This window comes from Fistularia commersonii, chromosome 24, assembly GCF_037954325.1.
Source record: "Fistularia commersonii isolate RoL2024-O1a breed Wild chromosome 24, RoL_Fcom_v1.0, whole genome shotgun sequence".
NCBI lineage: Eukaryota > Metazoa > Chordata > Actinopteri > Syngnathiformes > Fistulariidae > Fistularia > Fistularia commersonii.
The window spans coordinates 12,146,570-12,171,011 of NC_141307.1; the positions used below are offsets into that span (position 1 = coordinate 12,146,570).

Consider the following 24,442-nt stretch of genomic DNA (forward strand, 5'->3'; position numbering starts at 1 on the left):
TTCATATTTGGATACCATATAAAATGAGGAAAAAGTCAGAAATAACGATTAAACATATCTAGGTTGATTTGAAACATTCAATTTCATTCACTATTAAAAATAACACTAACAGTGACATTATTCAGATGTACAAAACATTTAGGGTCAAATGAATCCTTGAATGACTCATTATCAAAAAAGATGAAATCATTATTTCAATTTTGGGCTCAAATCAAAAATATGGAATAAAAAAAACAGGCTGCCAGATCAAATTAGATTTTATAATTGGTTTTATGACAGAGGCTGCCGGCCGGTGTAAATCTGAAGGTGGGCTATATTTGGCCCGCGGGCCAGACTTTGCACTTGCCTGCTCCAAATGATGTGAGAATGAGATGTTTCTATACGTGGCCTTTCAGTCCAGGTTTCACCCCGTCTCTGCCCCACTGAAAGCTGGGATAGATTCCTGCACCTCCGATTGCAAGCAGTAAAAATAATATTCCCAAAATGTTCACGTCCTGTTCGGAAAAGGTCTCGCAACAAAGGGAGGGGAATCTATAAAAAACGGGCATTTCAAGCCGAGCCGGCGAGCCGAAGAGAGCTCTACGACAAACAAAGACAAAAAGAAAAGATCTCGACATTTGAAGCTGAATTGCGAAATAAAGCAGGACAGATCACATTATCCAAAACAAACATTCCCAAACGCTCCAGTTCAACCGTTACGATATAAAGAATCCTGTGCAGGAAAGACAAAAGAGAAAGTGTTACAGTTGGAGATGACAACCTCATTTCTGTCAAATCCTGACAACTGACCTAAATCCCAGAACAGTTCACCAAAGCAGGCTTTTAAAAAATTAGGGAATGCCAGATCCCTGATGTTCACACACACACACACACACACACACACACACAAAATAACCTGATAAACCAAAAAAAAAAAAAAACTTTTACATCGCAGTATTAAGAGAAACTTGAGTCGGAGTGACGGAAGTCAGCAGAGCCAAACCTAATAATATATACAACAATACAATATAACACAATACAATATAATAACAATACAACAATATATACAGCTGTTACAGAAAGGTAAAAAAAATGACACATTATCTATCAATGTGGTGAAACTTGAAATTAACTACAGTCTGGTGCTTCTCTTCTTCATCACTTAAACACAGCTTTTCTGTCAATGTTCTGCTATAACTTCTATTTTAGTGGTTCTACAGTAACTTCTGTATTCAAGCGTTGCGAGAGCCCGCCGTTCATACCTGGAAGCTAGTCTTCATGAAGCCGCTGTTGAGTTCCTCAAATAAAGCGGTGTTCTCCTGCTGAGTTTACCGCAGCACTTCACTTCCAGTGGCAGGAAAAGCTAATAGATGGCAGGGATGGTTGTGGATCCGCAGAATGGTTGTAACGAGCCTAAATGAATACAACCGGGGCGTCATGGTGGCGCAGTGGTCGGCGCTTACGCTTCACAGCAAGTAACGCCGCGGACCGAATCCACTCCCTCCTCCTGTGTCTGCGTGAGCGTCCTCTGGATTCTTCTGTTTCCTCCCTCCGTCCAGAGACAGGCAGTGAGATCCTTGAATTCCCCCTGTATGTAAGAGCGAGTGCATAAATAGTCGTATGTCTTTATAACTCAACGTTGACACTTGCAGGCGTGTAGAATGAATGATTGAATGCCAGTCTGCTGGTAGCCATGGGGTTGGCATTTGAGTTGTGCTAATTTTCTGGTGAAGCCAAACACAAATGTACTGCTCAGAGGTACGGACTTCATCACAATAAGATTTACAATCATATGAACCCTACAGAGTAGCTTATTCACCATTTGATTGTTTGAAATCTGAGTGAGGCAGGAGAACTCAGTGCCTCACTTAGTGGCTCTGCGCAGCCGTTTTGTGATCACTCAGCACAAGAAACTAGTAACGTACATCCATTGTTGACAAAAACACTGTACATTGGAAATGTAGTTCATATAGCAACAGTTCTATAGCGACATGCAGAGATGCAGCAATACCGTCTTAGTGCCGTCATTGCGCAATCTACCTTGAGGCTCAGTGATCCGCGGCCTCATCGCACGGCTCTTCTCAGTATTTTGATAGTAAATGTAAAAATCCAGCGATTTTAATAAAAAAACATTTTAAGCTGGTGAATTTAAATGAAAAATACCTGTATAGTGCAAATCACTGATACATAACCATTTAATTCTTTTTTCATTTTACATATTTTTTTTCTTTCCAAGATCGGCACGTGAGGCACGGCCTCTCCTGCCTCCCCTGACTACACGTCACTGAGAGTAACTGAATCAGAAACCACCTTGTATGCCACAGTCGTGTGTGACAGCTGTCCATGTTTGCTTTGTGGATTTAAACGTTGCTAAGCTAAAGACCTTGTTTCATTAATTGCCCTTCTTTTCAGAGATCAGTCCCTGCTGGCAGGAGCTGGTCATTTTTTCATTGGAGTGTTTTTATCATTTGAACGGCTACTGGGTGATGTTTGTTCGGAAACAAAGTGTACTGTTGAGCAGTGGATCGGAGAATGCATTGGCTGCTAAGCTGCACTATAAAAACTACAACCGGAGGGGAAAATAGCACAACAAATCAGAAATAATTGTCAAACGGAAGACTTATAAATTATGTAAAAAACAGCAGAAAATGTGGAAAAAAAAAATTCAAAGAGTGTCTGGAGTGTTATGCCACTGTATAAGAGAAAAAAAAATATATATATAAGAAAGGCTAAAACAAGAGAAAAACTATCGAAGTCATTTTATTTCTACATGATTCAGGGTTATCACCGCCTCCCTGTGTCACTGACTTGTTGAGCTGTTTTTCACTTCTCAATGCTTCTCTTGGGTTTCGACTCTATTTTCTGCTTCCTTATCACTTTCCCCGTACATCCTTCTGTCTCAGCAGTCGGCATTTGGGCTGCGGACGCCGTTTTTCCAACAGTTCATCCAAACTGGACAGTTCCCGAGTGGTTTGATGTGTCTGCGTGTAAATAAATAGAGCGCTATATGTGAATATGCTTTGACTCATGAGAAATGATGTGTTTTAAACCTTGGAACAAGAAAGAGCAAATTATAGGCAAAGTTATCAGCAAGTGCAGTAAGTTTTTTTTTTATTTGTTTGTATCTACAAGGCAACCAGCACTTGCTTAAATGCAAATGATTTGATTGCCAGCTGCAGTTGCAAACAACCTTGATGTTGTGAAAGTGAACATGACAAACAACGGAGATGAGCATATTTTATTGTCGACGGTATGCATAAATCAAAATATATGAACAAAAGCTGCATGTTTAGACGTGAGATGTTGATATCGTGGGCAGCACGGTGGCGCAGCGGCTAGCGATTCCAACAGAGATGTGAGGAAATCAAATAAATTAATAGGAATTACCGTATCTTACACGTTTCGCCAAATCTGGTCGACCCTTTTTGTTTTGTGGGCAACAGTTTATCCTACGCCTTTTCTATCCGTCTCCCTAACATCTTACATCCACGGCCCTTGTGTTACTTTCTGCCATTGGGATCATGATGTTTCTATGGCAACACCATCCGGCTGCAGAGACAGATGTGAACGGAAATCAATCTTTTCACGTGGCCGTACAGTGTATGTACGTACGGCTGCTGTCAGGTACAGTCCTCGTGCAGCCGGATGCCAAATTAGGCTTCATGTCATTTTCCTGCAGCCCTGAATCAAAATGAATATAAATGACATCGACTTACATGAAGACTTATGGGATGTATTTTCTTCAGCTTCAGCAGGGGTGCTAACTTCTTAGAATTGGATAGTATATATAGTATAATTATTACATTTAAGACTTTTTTTTTTTTTTTTTTCGGGGGGGGGTTACCTCTGTAAACATTGCCTGGGTCAGGTGGACTGTGTATACATCCATAATTTTGTTTATTTGTTATCATCTTTATGTCCCGGAACTAACAAAGAGATATGTTAAGTGACTTTGCAGTGTAGTAGTTGGACGATACATACACACTGCACAAAAAAATAAAGGGAACACTTAAAAAAACACATCCTAGATCTAAATGAATGAAATATTCTTATGAAAGACTTTGCTCTTTACACAGTTGAATGTGCTGACAACAAAATCACACCAAAATGATCGATGGAAATCAATTGTATCAACCCATGGAGGTCCGGATTAGGAATCACACTCCAAATGAAAGTGTAAAAACAAACTCCAGGCCGATCCAACTTTGATGTAATGTCCTTAAAACAAGTCCAAATGAATCTGTGTTGCTTCCTGAGTGGACACTATGATTTCACACAAGTGTGATTGACTTGGAGTTACATTGTGTTGTTCAAGTGTTCCCTTTATTTTTTTGAGCAGTATATATATATCTGTACTGTATATGGAGATATAGATAGATATAGAGTAATAAGAGAAAGCAAACTGGGCGACTGATGGTTGAAAATGAAGGCGAAATGAAACAAAACCAATTTTAAAGGAGAGCTTTTTGCTGATTTACTATACGCTGTCTGTGCTTGTGTGTAGGTGTGAACCCAAAACACACTCCGCCTGTGAGATTCAGACAACTTAGATGCAGAATCGGTTTTGAAAGCACACAAATGACCTTGAGATCCACATCATCGGGCAAACGCCGCCTTCAACCGACCTAATTCAACTTCTCTTCTCATACCTGCTACTTAGACCGAGAGCGGTTTGAGAGGAGTGAGCAAGCAGGAGATGGAGTGGACCTGTCTGTCCAGCAGCTTATAAAAAGTCCATTATGGTGCGTTTCTATCTATTTGGGCTCTCCCAGATGGACCCTAGAATAAATGGACAGCACAGAGAGCTATAAACACACAAGGACTAGATGTACGGGTAAAAAAAAAAAAAAAAAAGCTTTTGATTGTGGGTGTGTGAGGATGCTTCACCGAAGAGCCGACACCAGTGAACAGGAAATATTTCAATGTTTTTTTTTTGGTTTTTTTTTTGCGCATGGTTTGGCTGGTACAGCTGTTATACCTTATTAAGTTATGCGCTCCCTCGCTGCGCAAACACGCACTGATGCGTTGTTTTCCAAGCAGGCTTAAAGCCGGCTCAGGCTGACAAAGGAGACTCGGACTGGCTCTTTACCAATCCTCTTCGGCAGCCTGCCGCATCGGGAATTTTCCAAATTTCTTATTGACCGATTATCTGCTTGCGCGCCATATTCACGTGGTATGATTTGACTTCAACTCTGCATGTGTTCTCATGTTCCGAAGTTTGTTTCTAAGCGTGAAAACGTCGCTTTTTGCACCCAATCCAGGAGGTTCGCCGCCCCCCCACCGAGCAGCGTGACGGTTACGTCTTTAGCTTTGAGTAGGACTTTTTAAAAAGTAACTAGAGAACCACAAATCACCGAAATGTGATGAGGAATTGTTATTCTGCTGCTGTTCTTTAGTTTCAAATGAGGCCAAAGGTGCAGTTTGGGGTCAGCTTGTTTTCATCACACTGCTGAATTTTCTAGAATAAAAAAAATAAGTGCAATTTGAAAATGCTCACGCACACTCAAGGGTATTTATTTATTTATGTATGCATTTACTCAAAGTGGAAAAACATGGAAATAATATGTATGCGTAAGGCAACAAACCTCTGCATTTCCGTGAAGAAATGGGTTTCCAGTTATCTTTTCATGTATAGTTTAGAGAAATTCCAGGCATGGCAGGATGTCCTTTCGCTTCCTTCAGACTTCCAGAACCTCTGCTGGATCAAACCTCACGGCACATTTTTTTTTTTTTTTTTTGGCATCTCAACAAAAAAAGCGAGCTGCAGTTTTTCACATGACACACCACTTGTCTACTTGTTCAAGTGTTTCTCCTCCAGGCCCGCCGCTGTAGTGGGACTGGAAAAACGGACAAAGCACATATTTGCTGAAATAACAGCAAATAGACCTTTTTATTCAAATCGTCAGCCATTATTTGCTTTTTTTCTCCATGCGGAGTGCTGGCAAGGATGCATTCGTGCTAAGCCGCACCGGTAGTCATGCAAATAACAGCGACTGCAGGGATGCCTTCCGGAGCCGCCTCTCTGGTTGATTTCTTTTTTTTTTTTCCTCCTCCGACGAGACACTCATTGCAAAATGCAATGACAAAATGTTTGTAACTTTCACCATGCCATCATGTCTGGTGATAATATCTATCATGCATATGGATTGCAGCTGCTAGCATTCCCTGTCACTATTAACTGACTGCAGCCGAGATCATTAAACTACGGCAAACTACGGCCCGCGGGCCACATCCGGCCCGTTGCTCTTTTTTTTAATCCAAAGATTTCATACTCGATGCGGATGATTGGATCATGATTGGAGATTATTTCAATTTTGGAGCTACGGGACGCAGATCGGGTTTGTGATTTCGCTTTTTACCGTGGACATACTGACACATGAATGAGCTGGACGCGAAGCTACGAGGGAAAAAAAAAAAACGGTTTATGCATCAAATGCAAGCAAACGTCAGCTGGTTTTTATTTTTAAAGCAAATTTCAGATGAGTCTGATATGTACTGTTGACAATATATATTTTTTTTTAATCAAGATATTGTATCTTGTGCTGACCCAGCCCGTCTGTCACATCTTTAAAAGTGAATGCGGCCCCTGAGCCAAAAATGTTGTTGTGTTTCGTGGTGTTTTAGCCCTTCTTTACACATACCAGCAACTCATTGTATTTGAACCACGAATGTCAAAGTCTCCATACAAATCATCGGACGTCCACGGGCGTTCATGATATTGACATTTTCCCATGAAGAAGAGTCTTCCTGGGAGACGCGGAGTCGTGTGAAATGCTTGAGGAAAGGAAAAGGATGAGCGAGGGCAAGAGGATTTGATGAACTGTGTGATGATGTGTCCATTAAAGTGCAGTCCAGAACATTAAACAATATAGAGGGGTTTGCAAAGGTCAGCGCTCTTAGGGTTTATCCATATTGATCTTTAGTTTAGTTTTCGCCGGACTCTGCTCCGGTGTCCGTCCAAATCCTCTTCTGCGACACAGCTTGAGAACCCGAAAGAATGAGACAAGAGGGCTTAGAGAGAGACATCCATAGAGAGGGGGAATGGAAGAAAGTCGTCCTCACGGGTCATTTTATGTGAGACATTACTCCATTTTGCTGCTTCACTGACCTCCATGTCTCAGGAGCCGAGAGCTGGAGAATTTACACTACACATGAGGCCCTAATGTGTTGCGGATTCTGGCAAAATCCCACCCGCTCTCCCGCAACGGGACCGGCGCTGACTTCTAATGCTTTATCTGCCGTCCCAACAAACAAAGCTGATGTTTCACGTAGTTTGACGACGAGTTCGCGCAAAGAAAGCGGTAGAAAGGATTTTATATTTAGCACTATTTGGCTTTAAGGGAACTGAGCGGAATCGAGCGAGCCCAGCGTTGCTCTTAAAGATACGGGGAATGACGGTGGTCGGAGATGATTAACTTCCCTTTTAGGCTCAAACGTCACTGTATTTTTGACACGGCGTTGCTGGATTTGATCAAATCTCACACACCGGGAAGTCAATTTGTCTCCACCGATTCTATTTTCATTATTTCTTTATGCATTCATTCATTCATTCATTCATTTATATAGCTAGTTATTACGCCCTGAATTAAAACAATCAAATTATTTTCACTTTATTATCATTATGTCCAAAACACATTTTTCTGTATTTAAGTAAAAAAAAAAAACATGATTTACTTCTGACTTTGTTTATTTGTTTAACATGTTAAGCATCACTTCCATCAGTCCCACAGGCGAAAAGTGCCCAAGTGGAATAAATAAGATTGTTTTCTTGACCAAAACGCTTAATTGAGTTTTGTGCTGCCGCAACTAAGCTTACAAATCCCCCAACAAGGCGAAGGACAATCTGTCGTCATGCCCATGTTTGTTCCAACAACAACAAAAAAAAAACATTCAGAGATGCTGCGTGATCTCAGTTTTGTTTTCCCAAGGCGGTAGCTTTTTGTTTTACACAAATCCTTCATTCTGGACGTTTTATAGTCCAAATTGGCGAGTTATTATACCGGAACCGAATTAACAACAAAAAAAAAATAGATCAATTAATAATAACAAAAATAATCATAATACGGATAATAATTGTGATGATGATGATAATAAACAATACGATAAACATTGATTAATATGCTTTGAGTTTGTCTCGCGTTCTCCTTTTTCCACAAACAAATGAAGCGCTTTCTCTGCATTTTAATGTCTTTGTTTTTTTATCCACTATTTATTTTCTCTCCCCGCTTATGAGGCGATAACAACGGACCTCTCACTCGCCCTGATATTGTTTCTCTTTCTGCGCAACGTGTCCTAAATTCTGTCCATAATTTTGTCGACGCGCCCTTCAAGGTGCAAGTCAAGGAACGATAAAACGGTGCATTTCTGAATCTTCGCCCTTCCTAAGCGTTCTGGGATGTTTCAGTTATAATTCAGAGAAAGGGAGAGAATAGAAACAAACACTGACGTCTCAATTATGTGAAATATTTCAGACCCCTATGATGACGATCTGAAGGTGAAGACACAGAGGCCGCGCTCAGCTGACCAGCCAGGTGTGTTTCAGGCACAAACAGGTGAGTGATGTGTGTGTGTGTGTGTGTGTGTGTGTGTCGGCTTAAGTACGCACCCCCGGAACAATCGTAACCGGCTTTCCGTTTAAGACGAGCTGTGGATACACCAAAATAACAGACGCTTGGATTAATAAATGTCGTAATCCACCTTTTTTGCCTCATGTTAAGCCAAGAGGTATCTTTCATTGTTGACCAGTGGCATTTGTGAATAACTGAAAGGGGGGGCGGTGACTCTTCGCATCGTACATAATTGATGGTATTTGAAAGGAAAATTAAATTATTTATGACTTCATGCATTAACTATTTGCAGAATGTCACATGTATATATGCAGCGGGTTTGCTCATACATACATGACATTACATGCTGGTTGATTCACCTGCAGCGGGATAGGTCATAAGCTAATCCGACTTTGCACCCCCGAAGCGGTAATACACACAATGCGCAAACATATCAATTATATCAGTGTGTGTGTGTGTGTGTGTGTGTGTTGGTGGGTGGAGGACCCAGAGCTTGGGATACTCCTGGCTGTGCTTTTTCTTTCTGCACAGCAACCCTTCTCCTCTGCTGGCTTCCTTCAGGCGCGGGAGACGAGCTTAAGCCCTGACTCATGCCATGTTAATGAAGATGTAATGTGATTAAGGAACATGAAATTAATTTGATTTCCCTTTTTGGCATGCCATGACACCTTCGCTTAAACTTGCCTTTCCGTGATAAAGAATACACCTCCGGTGAACACCCAGTCGTCAATGGGCGCACACACACACACTCGGAGAATTCGCGCAAAGCGAAAACACGCTTCCGCTGACGCATCATATGTTGCGGTAAAAATAACGGCATCCTCTTTATAGATGGACGCAGATAAATATTCAAAATTGTTGCTTTTGCACCTTTTAGCACTTACATTTCACAATAAATACAGCAACTTTTCCCAGTTAGCATTTTGGGTGTTGGAAAAGCATGCCGAAGGTGTAAAGGACACTGAAAACTCTAAAAACCATAATTGTTTTAAAAACAACTGCTAGTTGAAGCGAAGCATGGAGATTGATTTTTGCAGTGAACGTGAAGATTTCTATGCCACTAGAAAGTCATTTTGAATGGTTAAAAAGATGAATAATCGCACTTGAAGAATTCATTTTATGCACTCACATGCACACACATACATAGAATATTTAGCACAAAATTATCTGATCCACAAATTGGGAAATTTAACTCTCGCGTGCAATTTTTTAGTTGCTTTTCCTGTTGACATTCACATTATAAATACGTTATTTTAATTTTTTTGTTCACGGTTGCCACTGTATATACCTTGTCTATTTCTCCAGTGGCGTTTTTTTTCAAACTTAATTATTGACTTTTTTGATTATTTCTGACAATAGAAATGCTGCCAAAGTGCCACAGCCATCCAATTAAATATCACACATATGAATTGAGAATTGCCGACATCGGTACCAATTAAGCAAACGGTTTGATGAAGGAAACGGTGGTGGAAGATACCTACCGGTAAAGTGTCTCCTTTCCAACAGCACCTATAACTTCAACCAATATTGCAACTCCTTTTTTATAGCTTTAAGGCGACAGCAATGTATCTGTAGCAATTACCTCAGATGTCACTGCCAAGAGTAACAGTCAGACGGATCGTAAATAAACTAGTTTTAAAACCGAAGCCGCTCGCTTGTCAAATGTTATAATTCCGTTGTTATACAATCCCGTGTAAATGTTTGTAACAATGAAGTCTGTGCGCACTTTAACCTGACATAGATGTGACTGTTAATGTTGTACATTGAAACAATGCTCTTTGCAAGGTGTTTTTTGTTCTCCACTTTTATTCATAGTGAATTAGCAGCCCTTTCCTTTAATTCCAATGCCGCCATAAGAAGAATCCCTTCCCGTTTCTGTCTTGATTTTAAGGTGACCCCGCAGCAGAGGAGTGGTCTCAGTGGAGTATGTGTTCTCTCACATGTGGGCAAGGCTGGCAAGTGAGGACGCGGTCATGTGTTGCCTCTCCTTATGGGACATTGTGTAGTGGTGCCCTGCGAGAAACACGCATGTGCAACAGTACAGTTTCCTGTCCAGGAGAACCTGGGATCGTAGGCTCAGGTATGCTGAAAGAATTGCCTTCGGGGGTTGGTGTGCGTTAGCCGACGGGTCGTTGCTACTCAGAATCGTGTCGCTACTGAGGTTATTGCTAATTTGGTGTCACATGTGCACGAGGAACGAAAAAAAAAAAAAAAAAAAAAAATCGATGTCCTCATCATGATTCAAAGTTCTGTTTTTTTTTTTTCTATATAATCAACCCGAATCAAGTCACTGAATAAACTCGTGCACCATTCATCCTGAATAATGAGTTTTTTCTCTGATTTGATTGCCGGTGTAGGTCTTTGCGGGATGATTTTTTTTTTTTTTTTTTTCTTTTTTTTTTAAGTACTGCCTGTCCGTATCTAGTTTGATTGCTCTGATTGCAATGGAAGTGAAATCTTTCATAGCACAGACTAATGCCTGCCCACGTTCCCTCTTTGAAACCATTGCTAATCCAGCCCACCCCCCCTCACCCTTCCTGCCCTCTAAACCACTGAATGAGGAAAAAAGTATCGAGATTACCGCTAAAACCGCAGCTCACGCGTCGCCTTATCAATCTTATCCTATCCAGATTTTCCGTAGCGGTCGTACCCTCAACTCTGATATGCCGAAAAAAAAAAAAAAAAAAAAAGGAGAATTTCTGTTTGATAGATAATCAGTGTGGCGTCTCATCATATTGGTTCATATTTTACCAAAAAGTGTCAGGTGAATGCTCGGCATTACCCATCCTGCCCGCTCTGTCAGCGGGAAAATTACTTTTATACGGTAATCATCCGCCGTGCCGAGTCGAAACGCGAAATGGTACGAACGTCTCACAACGGCGTTCATATAAATCCGTGTCTCGCACCCAAAAGTACATGGAATCATGTGACACGCCGGCTGGATTTGCCATAAAACACCGGGGTGATTCTCTCTTATGATTTTCCCGGATCGGGAAGCGGGAAGTGACCTTCGGCTGCGCGGGGAACGTAACAAAAATCATCGATCCGCCCTTTAAGGGCAGGACTTTGATTGGTCTCCAGGCTGAGCACCGAATTCAATCGTTGTAGAATATCTGTGCCGCGAGAATAAGGCATAGAAGGATGGACAGTCGGAGAGAAAATAATTCATCCTCATCATTATCAAGGCCTCTCAACGCTCTTAGAGCCAAAACGGCAGCAGAAATCCCTGAAAGCAAAAAGATCCGCGGTGACAATGGCTGACATCGCATGAAAAGCTCAAACCACAAAGTATCTCCTGTTACCGGATGAGGCCTTTTCTGCGGGTGTTTGTTCGTAAAATCCTTTGCGGTATTTACAGAGGTAGATTTAATTTCTTCGAGTATATCTTCTGTGCTTTGAAAAGTGTGTGACGAATTCCTCTGCATGCACGTTTCGAACGCGTTCACGTTTGCATGCACGTCTGTTGATGATTTCAACGTGTAGTTTTATTTTTCCTCTGCATTCCAGGCGACTGAGTGACTCTTGTTTTTGATTTTGTTTTTTTGTTGTTGTTTTTTTTGCCCCCCCCCCCAAAAAAAAAAAAAAAAGTGCAATGGAATTGCAGTTCTTTACCAGACGTGAGTGGGCTCGCACATCCCACCCTCCTCCCTGCACGAGGGGGGAAAAAAAAAAAAAAAGACCTACTGGAAAAAGAGGAATGTTTTCCTCCCCTGTTGGTGCATATGCTAATCTTGTTTTTATTCAAATGTGCCAATGCGATTTGTATGTCTAAGTGCCTCATTTTCCATTCAGTGTCGATATTAATATCCTCAGCCACTCCTTTGATGGGATATTGGTTGCTGCGTTATGTTGCATTTATTATTTCATTCTTCTGCATCCCTCTGATGTCTTCTGACGTGGCTTCAGAGGGATGTAAGCACACTCCAGGGATTGCCTGAGTGGGACGACAGGAAATATATATATATGCATACACAACGTGTCCAGACAGAGAACAAAATTTCACAATATTCAGCTCCTTATTAATATTGATGAACTCATGCAATTTCTTCCCCGCAGTTTGATTAGGATTCGTTAAGAAACTACGGATTCTGAAGGCGGATTCGGCATTTTGTGTCGTTGCACAGCGGATTTACCGTCAATCTATTGTTTCCTTCATTGGAATTCAAATTACTTTGGATTTCAGTAAATATAGACGTGAAAATGTTTTGAAGATCACTTTATATAAGGACGTAATGCACTCCTTTTATTACAGCCTGCTTTTTTATCACATGATGAAATGTTGTGTTAGCCCCCTCATTTATCTACAAATGTAGGAAAACACGTCTTTAATATCATTAATAATTCTTCTTTACTAGGATTTACAGGGCGAGAACAACGTAGATAAAGACGCAAACACAGAGCTATGCTGAGTCTTCTATCGAGATAAGAATGCAAAATACCGTCTTTATTCGGTGTCACTGTTTGACAGTTTTCTCTTTGTCGAAATTTTTCTCGTGGTGACAACCGGACTTGGATTTCTTCACTTGAAGACGTTTCACGCGAGAGGCTTTTTCAGTTCTGATGACCTGCGGGGAGTTTCCGAGCCCATCGGCATCCTCCAAACAACCAGCAGAGACTCGACGCCACGACTGTTGTGCCGCATTTCGTAATAACGGTGCATTTTGTAATAAACGTCCAAAAAGTAACACACGACCGGCTACTGGTAACTTCCACAGCTCTCATTCCTTTATTTAGCTTTACCTTTTCACATTCCAGTTAAGGTGATCCCCAAAAGTTGCTCTTTTGTCCCAACGAACAGCACAACCGTTAGCATAGCGACCAAGTTTCTGCTCATCAACTCCCCCCTTTAAAAACAAGCCACCGCGACCAAAACCCGCCTAAAACCCTTGCACTTCTATTCAGAAAGTCCTCATCAGAACTGAAGACGTCTCTGAAACGTCTTCAAGTCCAGTTGCGACGACAAAAACAAGACTTTACCGCGATCTGGACGACTGACGACCTCCACAGACGTGTTGCCTTTCTGGTTTTCACACATTCTCCAGCCAGAGCTTCATGTGTTTTCAGGTTATTCCTTGAACTTGTTACGCGCATCTCGATGCGTAACTCTGTGTCTACTTAGTTTTTTAAATTAGATAGTTTGGATAGAATGAATCTATCTTTTAAATTCTATTATACCTAAGTTAAAGTGGTGCAGGTAATCCATGTTAAAGCGATGGTCTGACTCTGGAGAATGCATATATTTTGCAGTTACAGGCCCAGCATATGAATCAAAAAGAACAAAAAAAAAAAAAAAGATAAAGTAAAGGTTTCATGCCACATGCAAAGAGAGGTCGTATTTCTACTTCTGTTCTATTTAGCCGCTGCTCATTTGCCATAGAGTCAGTGACATTTAAAGCACGGTGTAGAACAATGTTGCTCTGTGAATACAAGAAGTCTGGGTCAACACCGTACGCCCAGTAATCACTCAAGTAAGGCGCTATGATTTTATTTTTTTTTTATTTATTTTTTTTCTCCGCAGCAGCCTTGAACTTGTGGCTAAATGGCAAAAGGCGCAAATGTGTGCAGACGCATACTCACACACACACACACAAAGCTTTAAATAATAAAACACAGCTGCATTCCAGCTGTATACAAAAAAAAAATGCCGGGAATAACAACAACCGTTTGAGTTCACATGAAAAAAAAAAAAAAAAAAAAAAAAAAATCCTTTTTATTTTCTGCTACTTATTTAATCAGATAGAAATATCAAATTAAGGGTTGAGATCTTAATTCAGCATACGTAAGTATATTTAATAATTGAACACGCTTTCATTGGTGTGCGGAGTTCTCACACACACACACGAGGTTTTCAAGCTCCCTGCAGCAAAGCCATGCCCTTTGTGCCCATATGGGTATGAATGGACAATTTATATTCTCTTACTTGCATTTGCATCAGAAATTCAGGCCAGTGTGAGTTCATGCGCCGTGTTACTTGGAGCTAAACATCTTCGGGGAGCTGGCCACCGCAAACGCAAAGAGGCTGAATATTAAACATCGACCACGGTACAGAGGACGCAGCTTCTGAACCAAAACTAGGCCGGGAGCTTCCTGTCCATTTCGGCTTCAGAGGAGAAACGCCAGGTAAAATAAAAAGTCATCGAAATACCTCATCAGTAGCGTTTACGCCTTTCGCGATATTCTCGGAAATGGCGCAAACGTCTCTGACTTTGCTTCTTGTTTACGATTTGGAATTTTTTTCCCGTCTTAAGACCCTTTATGCTCGATTCCGCGCGAAGCAATATGTGGATTTTGCAGCCCAACTCGCGAGACACTTGCGTGACGTTTTACGAGCGCCGGATTTTAAATTCAAATGAAAGTAATATAAAACAGAAATGTTAAATGCCGTCAGTGTTCGAATAGAAGAAAACAAAATAAGTCATCGATACTTATAAGGCTATATTTTCTCGGCTTGCACTTCGGCAAGTTGTCACTTTGCGAAGCAGGATAAGGATCTCGCCTCTCCATTCCAAAAGGAACTTGTTTTATGTGCAATTTTGCAGAAAGAAATATTAGTTTTTGTTTACAAAATAGCTGTGTATAATATTTAAAGCCCGAAATGCTCCATGTTCCCTGCTATAAATCCTCTCTTTATGATGATTATAATGCTCGGTGTCTTACCAAACTGGTTCAAGAGAGGTGTTGATTTATTTTTTTCATTTTTTTACAGCGGCACTTCAAGCTTCCGAAATGATGACGGAAATGAAACGATATATCTCTCAAACAGACTCACCGAAGGCTAGACATTATAATTCTCATGAAGTCAAGAGGGCTGTTATATTAGAGCAGGAGTCATTTCGGGATCAGACTTTCTGAGAGTGCACAGTCAAAAATGAAAATATTGGCCGAAATGCGGCATCTTCCCCTATTTTGCTGTTTAAGTCATCGATTGATCCGTCCGTGGTTTAGTTGCGTGCTTCCCGATAACGCGGCATCCTAATTACGTCAAATTAAAAGTCGACATAATGGGATTAAGATGCGGCGGGATTTATCGCCACGGTGACGTGACGTTTGAATGCTCGAAACTTAATAATTGTCCCTTTTAGGGCCTCAGTTGCAATACATAGAAAGGGGGATGAAAAGGCGAAGTCAACTTTTGTTTTGATTTAGCAATTTAGCTTGAAGAGCCGGGGAAAAAAAAACAAAAAAAAACTTCATTTTATCTTGCATTTTAAAGACACTAATAATCCTTAATTTGAACCCAAACTTGAGTTTAACAAAATGTGACGGCGAAGTTGCTTCTAAATCAAAGTCTGCAGATTCAATCGACACAAAAGAGAAGCCCCGCAGTTTATTGTAGAATTTGTTTCATGAATGTTAAAAGGTTTTTTTCTTTTCTCCCACAAGCCTGAACTTTTTTGAGGAGAGTGCATTTTAAAGGCACTATCCTAATGATACCGTTTTTAAATGCTAATAATTTAACACAATTGAAAATAATTTATGTGAAAGACGCACAGTTCAGAAATACATCCCATTGAACATAATTAAATGCATCAATACTGCATGAGGTTTCAAGGGGATCCGCCGTTCTGTCTTCCAGACGGGTAGTTTTCTTCAAGGACGCTGCAACAGTGACTACTTTGACCCTTGTTTCACACAAGCCGTTAAAATCCTCTCCCTTTAAGGGTATCACGCTCTTAAACCCGGCCGGCGTCTAAAAGCCACTAAAACGTCGTCACCCGGTCGTATGCAGATGCGTGACGGCCGAATAACCACGACCAGGATGAGTTTCCATGAACTTCCTGTGGAATAAGGAAAAAAAAAAATGTTCTGAACTCAAGTATTTGCCAAAGTATTCACTCGTTTAACCACTCTAAGACGGAAAGAACGAGTCTCTACGCGTGTTTACTGTCGACGACGGTAGAAAACAGTGTGTTCGCTCCGTCCTTTGCTGAATCAGCCCAGGTATCAAACGGTTTTACCTTTATACACATTTGAACTGATTACGTCATAGCTCCTAACCTTATTTGGTTAACCTAAACTTAAATGCCATGAATAAGCATGTACTCAACAAAAAAGCAAAATTAAATACAATAAAGTAATTATAAATAATTATGCTATCATCAACAATCACCAATCACCAATAATAGTGCAATATTTCATTTCATAACAGCTACACTACAATTTTTCCTTTCATCATACTATTGTGCACTTGTTACTAAGACACTTATAGTTTTATCACTGGTTTACTAAGACACTTTATAGTTTCACTGAGACACTTTATAGTTTATAGTTTATTTTTATTTCTAATTCTGCCTTTTCTTTCTTTTTATTATTTACTACTGTTATATTTTCTGTAACTCTGACACAACAATTTCCTTCGGGATTAATAAAGTTGTTCTTATCTTATCTCATCTTATATAATGTAAATAATATTATATCCACATCTGAGACTAAATTACAAAAAAATGGAAAACGGCACTAACAAATTAGCAATTCTTTGAAACGCCGGCGGCGAGCGGGTCACGTTTTAGCGCGACGCGAATGACGGGGACGAAAGGAAAGCGACGACGCTCCCCTTTAAAAAAAGACACATCGATGAAGAGATAGCATTTTGCTGAATTTAATGATCTCTTGCTATTTACCAGCACTCCATATTTGCATATCATTCCTCCATGCCTCCTATTCCTCTGAGCCTCCTTCACAGAGTCGACTTAATTATTTATCATTATAATTTATTTAGCTTTTCTCAACATAGGGCCAGCTCATCTTCATCGCCCTGTCTCTTAACTCCCCTTTCTTGATCTGCATCCCTCCAAAATCTGCATCTTTCTCTCTCCTTTTAGCAGAACCCGATCGCCTGTGGTCGTCCGCTGAGTGATTCTCTGTTTTCCAAAATCACCCTCCTCGCAACCGCGCTCTATTTCTCGCTGCGAACTATTTCAAAGTTCCATTTTTTTTTTTTTTTTTTTTTTTTCCAGAACTGTTTAAAGTTCTCTGTCTACGCTTTTGTGGTTCCCGTCTGTTTTCCGGCTCCGACCGTCCTTCTTTGCTCTCGTAATTTTATTTTATTTTTTCCCTCAGCATTATTATTCTTCCTTCCCGCCGTTCGTCCATCGCATTTTTGCAGGAAAATTTTTTTTTTTTTTCCCCGTGCGTTTTTATTTTCCCCGGCTGTTCAGACAGAGCGCCTCGCCCTCCGGCTGAATCGGGGCGTTTAATTTTTTTTATTTTTTTTTTTTAATCTCAAAGTAAAGAGCAGCCCGGGATGAGTCTCGAGGTCATATTCATTATCGACAGATTTTCATTTCTTTTTCAAGCACTCTTGGATCTAGAGCACCAGAAGACGGGCGGGGATTAAGAACGTTAGATGAGCGCAGAAATTACATTGTGTAATGTGGAGTTTTCGGCGGAACGAGGTAATCGGAGTCTTTCCGTCCGACGGTTCGACAGCATTTCGGGCGAAAGCGCTATGAATGACAGACTCGCCATTTTCACTTCCTCGCCATTACTTGCCGCTTGAACGCATGCCTTTGAATATCAATGTGTCCATTCCTAACCTCCATTTCTTGCTAATTGTAATGTTTTGCAGGGTCAAAGGTCACGCCTCCATGTTTTTTTTAAGGAATGTTCTCATACTCATTTAATCTCTGGTTTCTCTCCGTCTTTAACTGCTTGCTTGCGATGGGATGCTCAGAACCCCGCCCTCCCTCTCTCATCCCTCATGCCCATGTTGTGTGTGTGTGTGTGTGTGTGTGTTTGTGGGTGTTTGCAGTGCATGGGCTGTGGGAAGAGTGGTCGTCATGGAGTCTCTGCTCCGTGACCTGTGGGCGAGGCTCCAGGACACGAGCCAGGAAGTGTGTGAACGAAGGCGGGGCTTGTGGACGGCCTGAAATACAGACCAAACTCTGCAACATAGCAGTGTGTGCTGGTTAGTACCGTCCCCGACCCCGTAACATCCCAGATCTTCTGTTTCCGAGCCCGTTCACCTTCACCTTCGGCTTATTTATTCATTTACAGGACGGTTTCGGAAAATATTGTGATAAAGGTCTTTATCTTCTGTGATGCAATTACAAAAACAAAAATGTCATACATTCCGGATTCATTACAAACCAACTGAAATATCGCGAGCCTTTAATTATTTTAATATTGCTGATTATGGCTCACATCTTAAGAAAACTCAAAATATTAGAACATCATGAAAAAGTAATTTTTGTGGTTTTAATTGCATTACAGAAAATAAAGAACTTAATATTCTAATTTTCTGAGGCAGTCCTATATTTATCTATTATTATTATCAGCGGTAGTAGTAGGAGTATACTTTGATGAAACGCATTTAGCAGCACAGATAATAATATGTATATATATATGTATATATTTACAGAGTTACAAATGAAACTCGTGTTAAATGGACTGCTGCGGGTGACACGCACACACACGCACACACACACACACACACAGGATATTCAGTTTAAAGATGTGTTTCCTTCAGACAGCACTGGTTTTACAAATGCGCTGGTACAAATATCTCAAAGTTAAAGGGAAAAAAAAAAAAAAAAAAAATCAGATCATACATTTATTTATATATCAGCCATAGCCATTTTATTCATTTCAATTCATCTTTTTTTTATTTTATTTTCATCGTCAACAACCCGATGGCTAAATAGCTTCATCCACGAGAGCTGCCAGTTTTATATTTCAATGAAAAATATAAAATCCCCACGAATCTCAGATATTCTTCTCGCATTATACATTTATAAAGAAATAGGATTAGCAAACGCAAATATCGATTAACGCTATTCAGTCATTTACAGTTTGTGGCGTCGTTCAATCGGCCTAAACTTTATTAATTCATTGTCTTTGGATCTCAGGTTTAACGACTTAAGAAACCGCTAACGCTAAATCAGAATCCGTTTAATTGTTAAATCCTGTCCTCTATTGTAACTTTAATGTTGATAGATGGTATTCAGAACGTGTCCAATTTACAATTTCCCCACCTCTCTGCTGAAACAGCATGAATGCAGTATAACCCCATCTTTCCTGCCTGCTCATGCTCACTGTTTTAACTCCTCTATCCCCACCGGAGTTTTAATTTCTACCTTCATCTATGATCAGCCATGTGATTCGTGCCCGCTTTTCAAACTCTGACTCGGCCAACCTGCAGGATTGCAAAGCAAAGCCTTTAGGTTTGAATTCTATATTTTCCTTCACGCTCGGATTCTTTTAGATTGCTCAGCGGTAATGCAGTGCGGCACCTTTGGTGAGATTTCCCGTCAGGCTTTTACGGCTGAATCTGATCACCTGGCTGTCCAGATCGTGCAAATATTACGTTTTTTTATGACGTAGGCGGAACGAAACGGGTCCGTCCGATGAAACCTCACGGATTCTTGCGAAAACTTTGTCAAAAGGTCCGATCTTTTGTACACCAAAAGAGACGGTCTTCGATGAATCACGTCAGGTTTCCCTTCAATAACGCACGTTTGTACTCAAATGCGCCTTTGAAAACCACTTTCCCTGAAAGCATTGACATTAAACTGTTCTTTTTCTCATTTTATTTTGTCGTTCCCGCAGCAGGATACCATGTTTAGCATTAAACTATAACAAATGTATTAATGAATGTAAAGGCAATGAGGAGCAGCTGCTATGGAGTCTTTTTTTCTTATTTTTATTTACTTATTTATTTCATTTCCCCTCCTCCTTATAGCATTTAATCAAGGGGAATGCAATTTGGTGTGCTTTTGTAGTATATGCATTCACTCAACCATAATGCAAGCACTTATTTATATTTATTAAGGCACATAATCCTGCCTGATCTCTCCTTGAAAAAGGGGCATGAATACCTGATGGTAATTCATCATTACCCTCAAAGTGATCTTGACACTGAACCCTTAATTGTTTCCCATGGCAGCCTTTGCCATTAGTGCGTTGTTGTGTGTGAATCGTTTTAAAAAGAACGCATTCATCAGGTTTAAAGCACACACTTCAATACGTATACAAGCTAATAACAGTGACGCCATTTTAAAATCATGCTTTTAACCGGTTCGGTTAAAAGATTAAGTGTCTGAAAGAATTTTTTTCCGTGTCTTTACGGTTATTTGTGCATGTATATATTAATGCGGGTCATGCATATGCCTGTGAATATATTAGCGTTTGGATATGTTTGCAGGAATGTACCGTTAGTCGATGTCCGTATTGCCATCGGTGGGTTGAGGTTGTTGCGTTATTGAACCGAAAAAGTTATTTGCAAAGTTTGAATGTATCTTTATTCTTGGTTGTCGTTCATTCTGCTGATACGTGGCACGTTTCTTTTTCCGTTTGATTTTTTTATGCTGTCAAGTCGTCCACCTTTTTAATGACTGTCCTGATTTTGTAGTAGCTGCATTTACACGCGATGTCCGATGACCTTGTTAAGCACATCGCTCAAACAAATAAACGAAACACGAGGCGATAGTAAAGATTTAAAGATATATTAAAAAAACAAAAATGACATACAGGTTCGGTTCAGTGCGACTTTTATTTGTTTTGGACCAAATGGCTGTTATTTGACGATTTTGTTTCAGATAGCTGAAGAAAACCTAAAAAGCTGAATTTTAATGTCAGCTGACTGACATATTGAACCACTATATTACCTCTAAATGGTATCCCTTCTGACTAAAAAATATTTCCAGTGGTACTCTATCTTCTCCTCAAGCAAAATAGGATAAGGTGGTTTAGTCCCCCCGCATATCACACTATTAACAACAGCCTGTAATGTTATTGTGCTTAAGTTGATGCTTGGTTACCCTTGGTTACCCTTGAAAGGAAAGCCGGGGGATTTGGCATGAGGGTCTAGCGCCGTGCTATTTCTTGAGATTCTCAAAGGCTCGGGAAACGGCGGGCCGCGGGCTTGGTGGCAACGCTGCAGGACACAGACACCAACGCCGTTCAAGTGAAAAATGTTAAGCCAAGGTCAGTTCCAGCCTCACTTCTCCGCTGGAGACTCAACTCCGCCGGTAACCATTTTACTATCACATGCCTCCCTTTCTTGGCGATTTATGGTTGAAAAGCATGGAGTAGATGGACCTCCTGCTTAATGCCTGGTAACTCACTTATATCATTTTAATTGCCTTGTCAACAAAATAAAGCGTCTCATCATATTCATCTTCCGTTTTTAATGAAGGATCTATTTTTGTCTTGTCAACATCTTGCCATGGTATATGAGTTTATGAGTTTTGCATAATTGCTTTTGTTGATGAAATTAACACTGACAGATGCCCAGTTGTTGAGATTTTTTTTATTTTTTTTTTATAGCAACTTATTTATTTTTTATAAAGCGGTGGATGCTGTGGATTTCTTCATGTGAGCCGTAAACAGGCCATCGAGCGACGCATTTTGGGACGATTTAAGGCACAGTTTATTCTCTATGTATCTTTGTCAGGGTGGCTCTGCACATATGAATAATGTGTTTACAGTTTAACAATTTCATATTCCGTCCAACGGCATCGTCTCTGAATTAAGATAACGCGTTTAATTGTACTCTAAAAAAGCATTGTTTTGGACGCAATCTCATCCATATATTCCAGTGGAATATCGTAATTTCTCCTTATTTTATTTCTTTTCAACTCCGTGCTGCATGTACACGATATGTGCATTTTTCTTATTATGTTAGGGAACACCAAGATCAGAAAGTGACACCTTAAATTTGTAAAAATGGTGAGTTTTTCCCAGTTGTACTTTTGATAGAGGAATGTGGATGTTTCTTAACAGAAGGTTTTGCAAGTGTGGAGCCAGCAGAGGACTACTCTCCACAAAAGTATTGCATTTATTCTCCACTCGACTTATCAAGACTACAAGAACTTGAATATGGGTGATTTGGTTTGAGAGTAATGCACTAGTTTTGATAAACTAATAAATGCCTGAAGACAGACCTTCTTTAATGTATTTGGTGAAGTCTAAATTTATGTAAAACAGCCATATTGGCCCCCTCGGCTGAATTGTTGTGTGTCTCTGGGATCAAATAATATAATCACGATCCCACAGGGCTTGAGGAACTTAGCAAAAATGAGCGAGTAAACAAGGGAGAGCCACGGTCTCCAACTTTCAAACCCTTCGGTCTGAGCTTTGAAGTAAACTAAGCCAAGAAAACCCATCAGAAAAATCCTCATCTCGATTCTTGTAATGGCTTTGCAATTTAGGGCATTTCTTTTTGCACCCTTGTTTCCTTTGCTGCAACACAATGGAGGCTGCGATACCAGACGCGCGTCATCGGGTTCAGATGCTCGATGTTCATGCATCCACTGACAGGCGTTCTCTGGACCGTGTCGAAATTATTACTATTTTTATTTTTTTTTATTTTTTTTTGGGGTGGTGATCGTATCAGTTTCCGCATGAATGACAGTTAGGAGCGGTTGAATGAAAATGTAACACCCAACACTCCGTGTGAACTCTTCCAATCAACGGATGAAAGGAATTATAATCAACTATTTCAGAACAGATTTAAATATTTAAAATGTCCATAGTACCGTGGTGTGTTATGTTTGTTTGCCGCTATTCACTGGAGACCCAATAGCATATATGTTTTATTTATTCACCAATCTAGAGTACCTTATTCTCGTTTTTTTTTTTTTCCTGTATTCCCCCTTTGTGATTCCCTCCCTTACGAATCCTGTTATTTTTTCCCTTCGGTGATTGGAAACTTAAAAAAACAAAAAACCTCACCTTCCTCCACTCGTCCTCATCCATCCCTCTCTGGTTCTGCATCTGCATCCATCTTTCCACATGTGTCCAGTGGAGGGCCAGTGGCTGGACTGGGGTCCGTGGTCGAGGTGCAGCGTGACCTGCAACACGGGAACCCAGCAGAGGCAAAGACGTTGCAGTGCGTCCGTGCACGGCTGGGCTGAATGTAAAGGTCCCCATCAGGAGAGCAGAGAATGCAGCAACCCTTCATGCAGCGGTATACTCATTATTCATACTCCCTCCCCCTTGCTTTCAAATGCCATTATGCAAACATGGAACATGCATTATCTAGAAGTATCACATGGTTGGATCTGATTTGACTGGGTGGCTCGGAAGGGAGCGAACGTGGCGTTCGTGTCCGTCGTGAGACGGAACCCGGTCGAGTTGGAGACTTGTCTGATTTGATGAGCTTTGTCACCAGAATTGATTTGACTCGATGTGATGTGATTCATTGCGATCAAAATATTCTGGACCTTCACACAACGGAACACATAAATAAATGCGCGGACACACATGCAAGAGTATCCCGGACTTCGCCGAAACCAGGGGTCGGCAACCCGTCACGCCCAAAGAGCCATTTGGACCCGGTTTCCTCGGAAAAGAAAACACTGGGAGCCGCGATTACTTTTTGACGTCTAAAATTAAGTTACCACTTTATATATTGCTTTTTACTACCTTTACACTTTGTATAAACGAGTGCGTAGTGTGTTGCTTCTGAAATTCACAAAGTATTACGGAGAAAATTTAATTTTATTTATGTAATGAACTCATTTTGAGCTCTGGGCTTTCAGTGGGTGTTGACCTGAATTTTAAAAATAAATCGGGAAAAAAATCACTGTGTCAGTAAACAATAAAAAATAGATATTTGCAAAAAATCTTCATAAATATCTATTTTACCTGGTTTATGGGACTTTCTGCTGCTGAACTTCTGCGCACAGCATCTGCAAACCGGGACTTTACCGGCTGGTGCGAGTGTGACAAATAATGAATATAATTTTATTTAATATTTCAAGATCACAATAATCTTCCAACTTAGAACTAAAAGTTAAAAAAAAAAAGGAATCCACTAGAATTTATTTTCCCGAGCCGCTCGGAGCCGCAGCGTAAAGGGTTGCCGACCCCTGACCTAAAAACCCTCCTCTGTTTCTCCCACTTGATCCCTCCCTGATATTCTGCACGGCTCTTTTAATTTCCAGTGGTGTCGT

At 40.6% G+C, this 24,442-nt stretch overlaps 1 protein-coding gene across 29 annotated transcripts in view; it reads left to right on the forward strand.

Annotated features, from left to right (window-relative positions):
* Positions 1–24,442, forward strand: part of adgrb2 (adhesion G protein-coupled receptor B2) — a 208,140-nt gene that overhangs the window by 89,210 nt on the left and 94,488 nt on the right. For 15 of the 29 annotated variants that reach the window (XR_015108006.1, XM_086171280.1, XM_086171266.1 and 12 more), the window contains 4 exons: positions 8,451–8,531; positions 10,438–10,626; positions 18,220–18,453; positions 23,290–23,454. Coding sequence is in view for 28 of the 29 variants with exons in the window: in XM_086171280.1 (XP_086027406.1) it covers positions 8,451–8,531; positions 10,438–10,626; positions 18,220–18,453; positions 23,290–23,454 (669 nt within the window). In the remaining variant the exon portion in view is untranslated. The remainder of the gene's footprint in view (positions 1–8,450; positions 8,532–10,437; positions 10,627–18,219; positions 18,454–23,289; positions 23,455–24,442) is intronic. The other 14 variants (XM_086171282.1, XM_086171291.1, XM_086171286.1 and 11 more) reach the window with 9 other exon arrangements.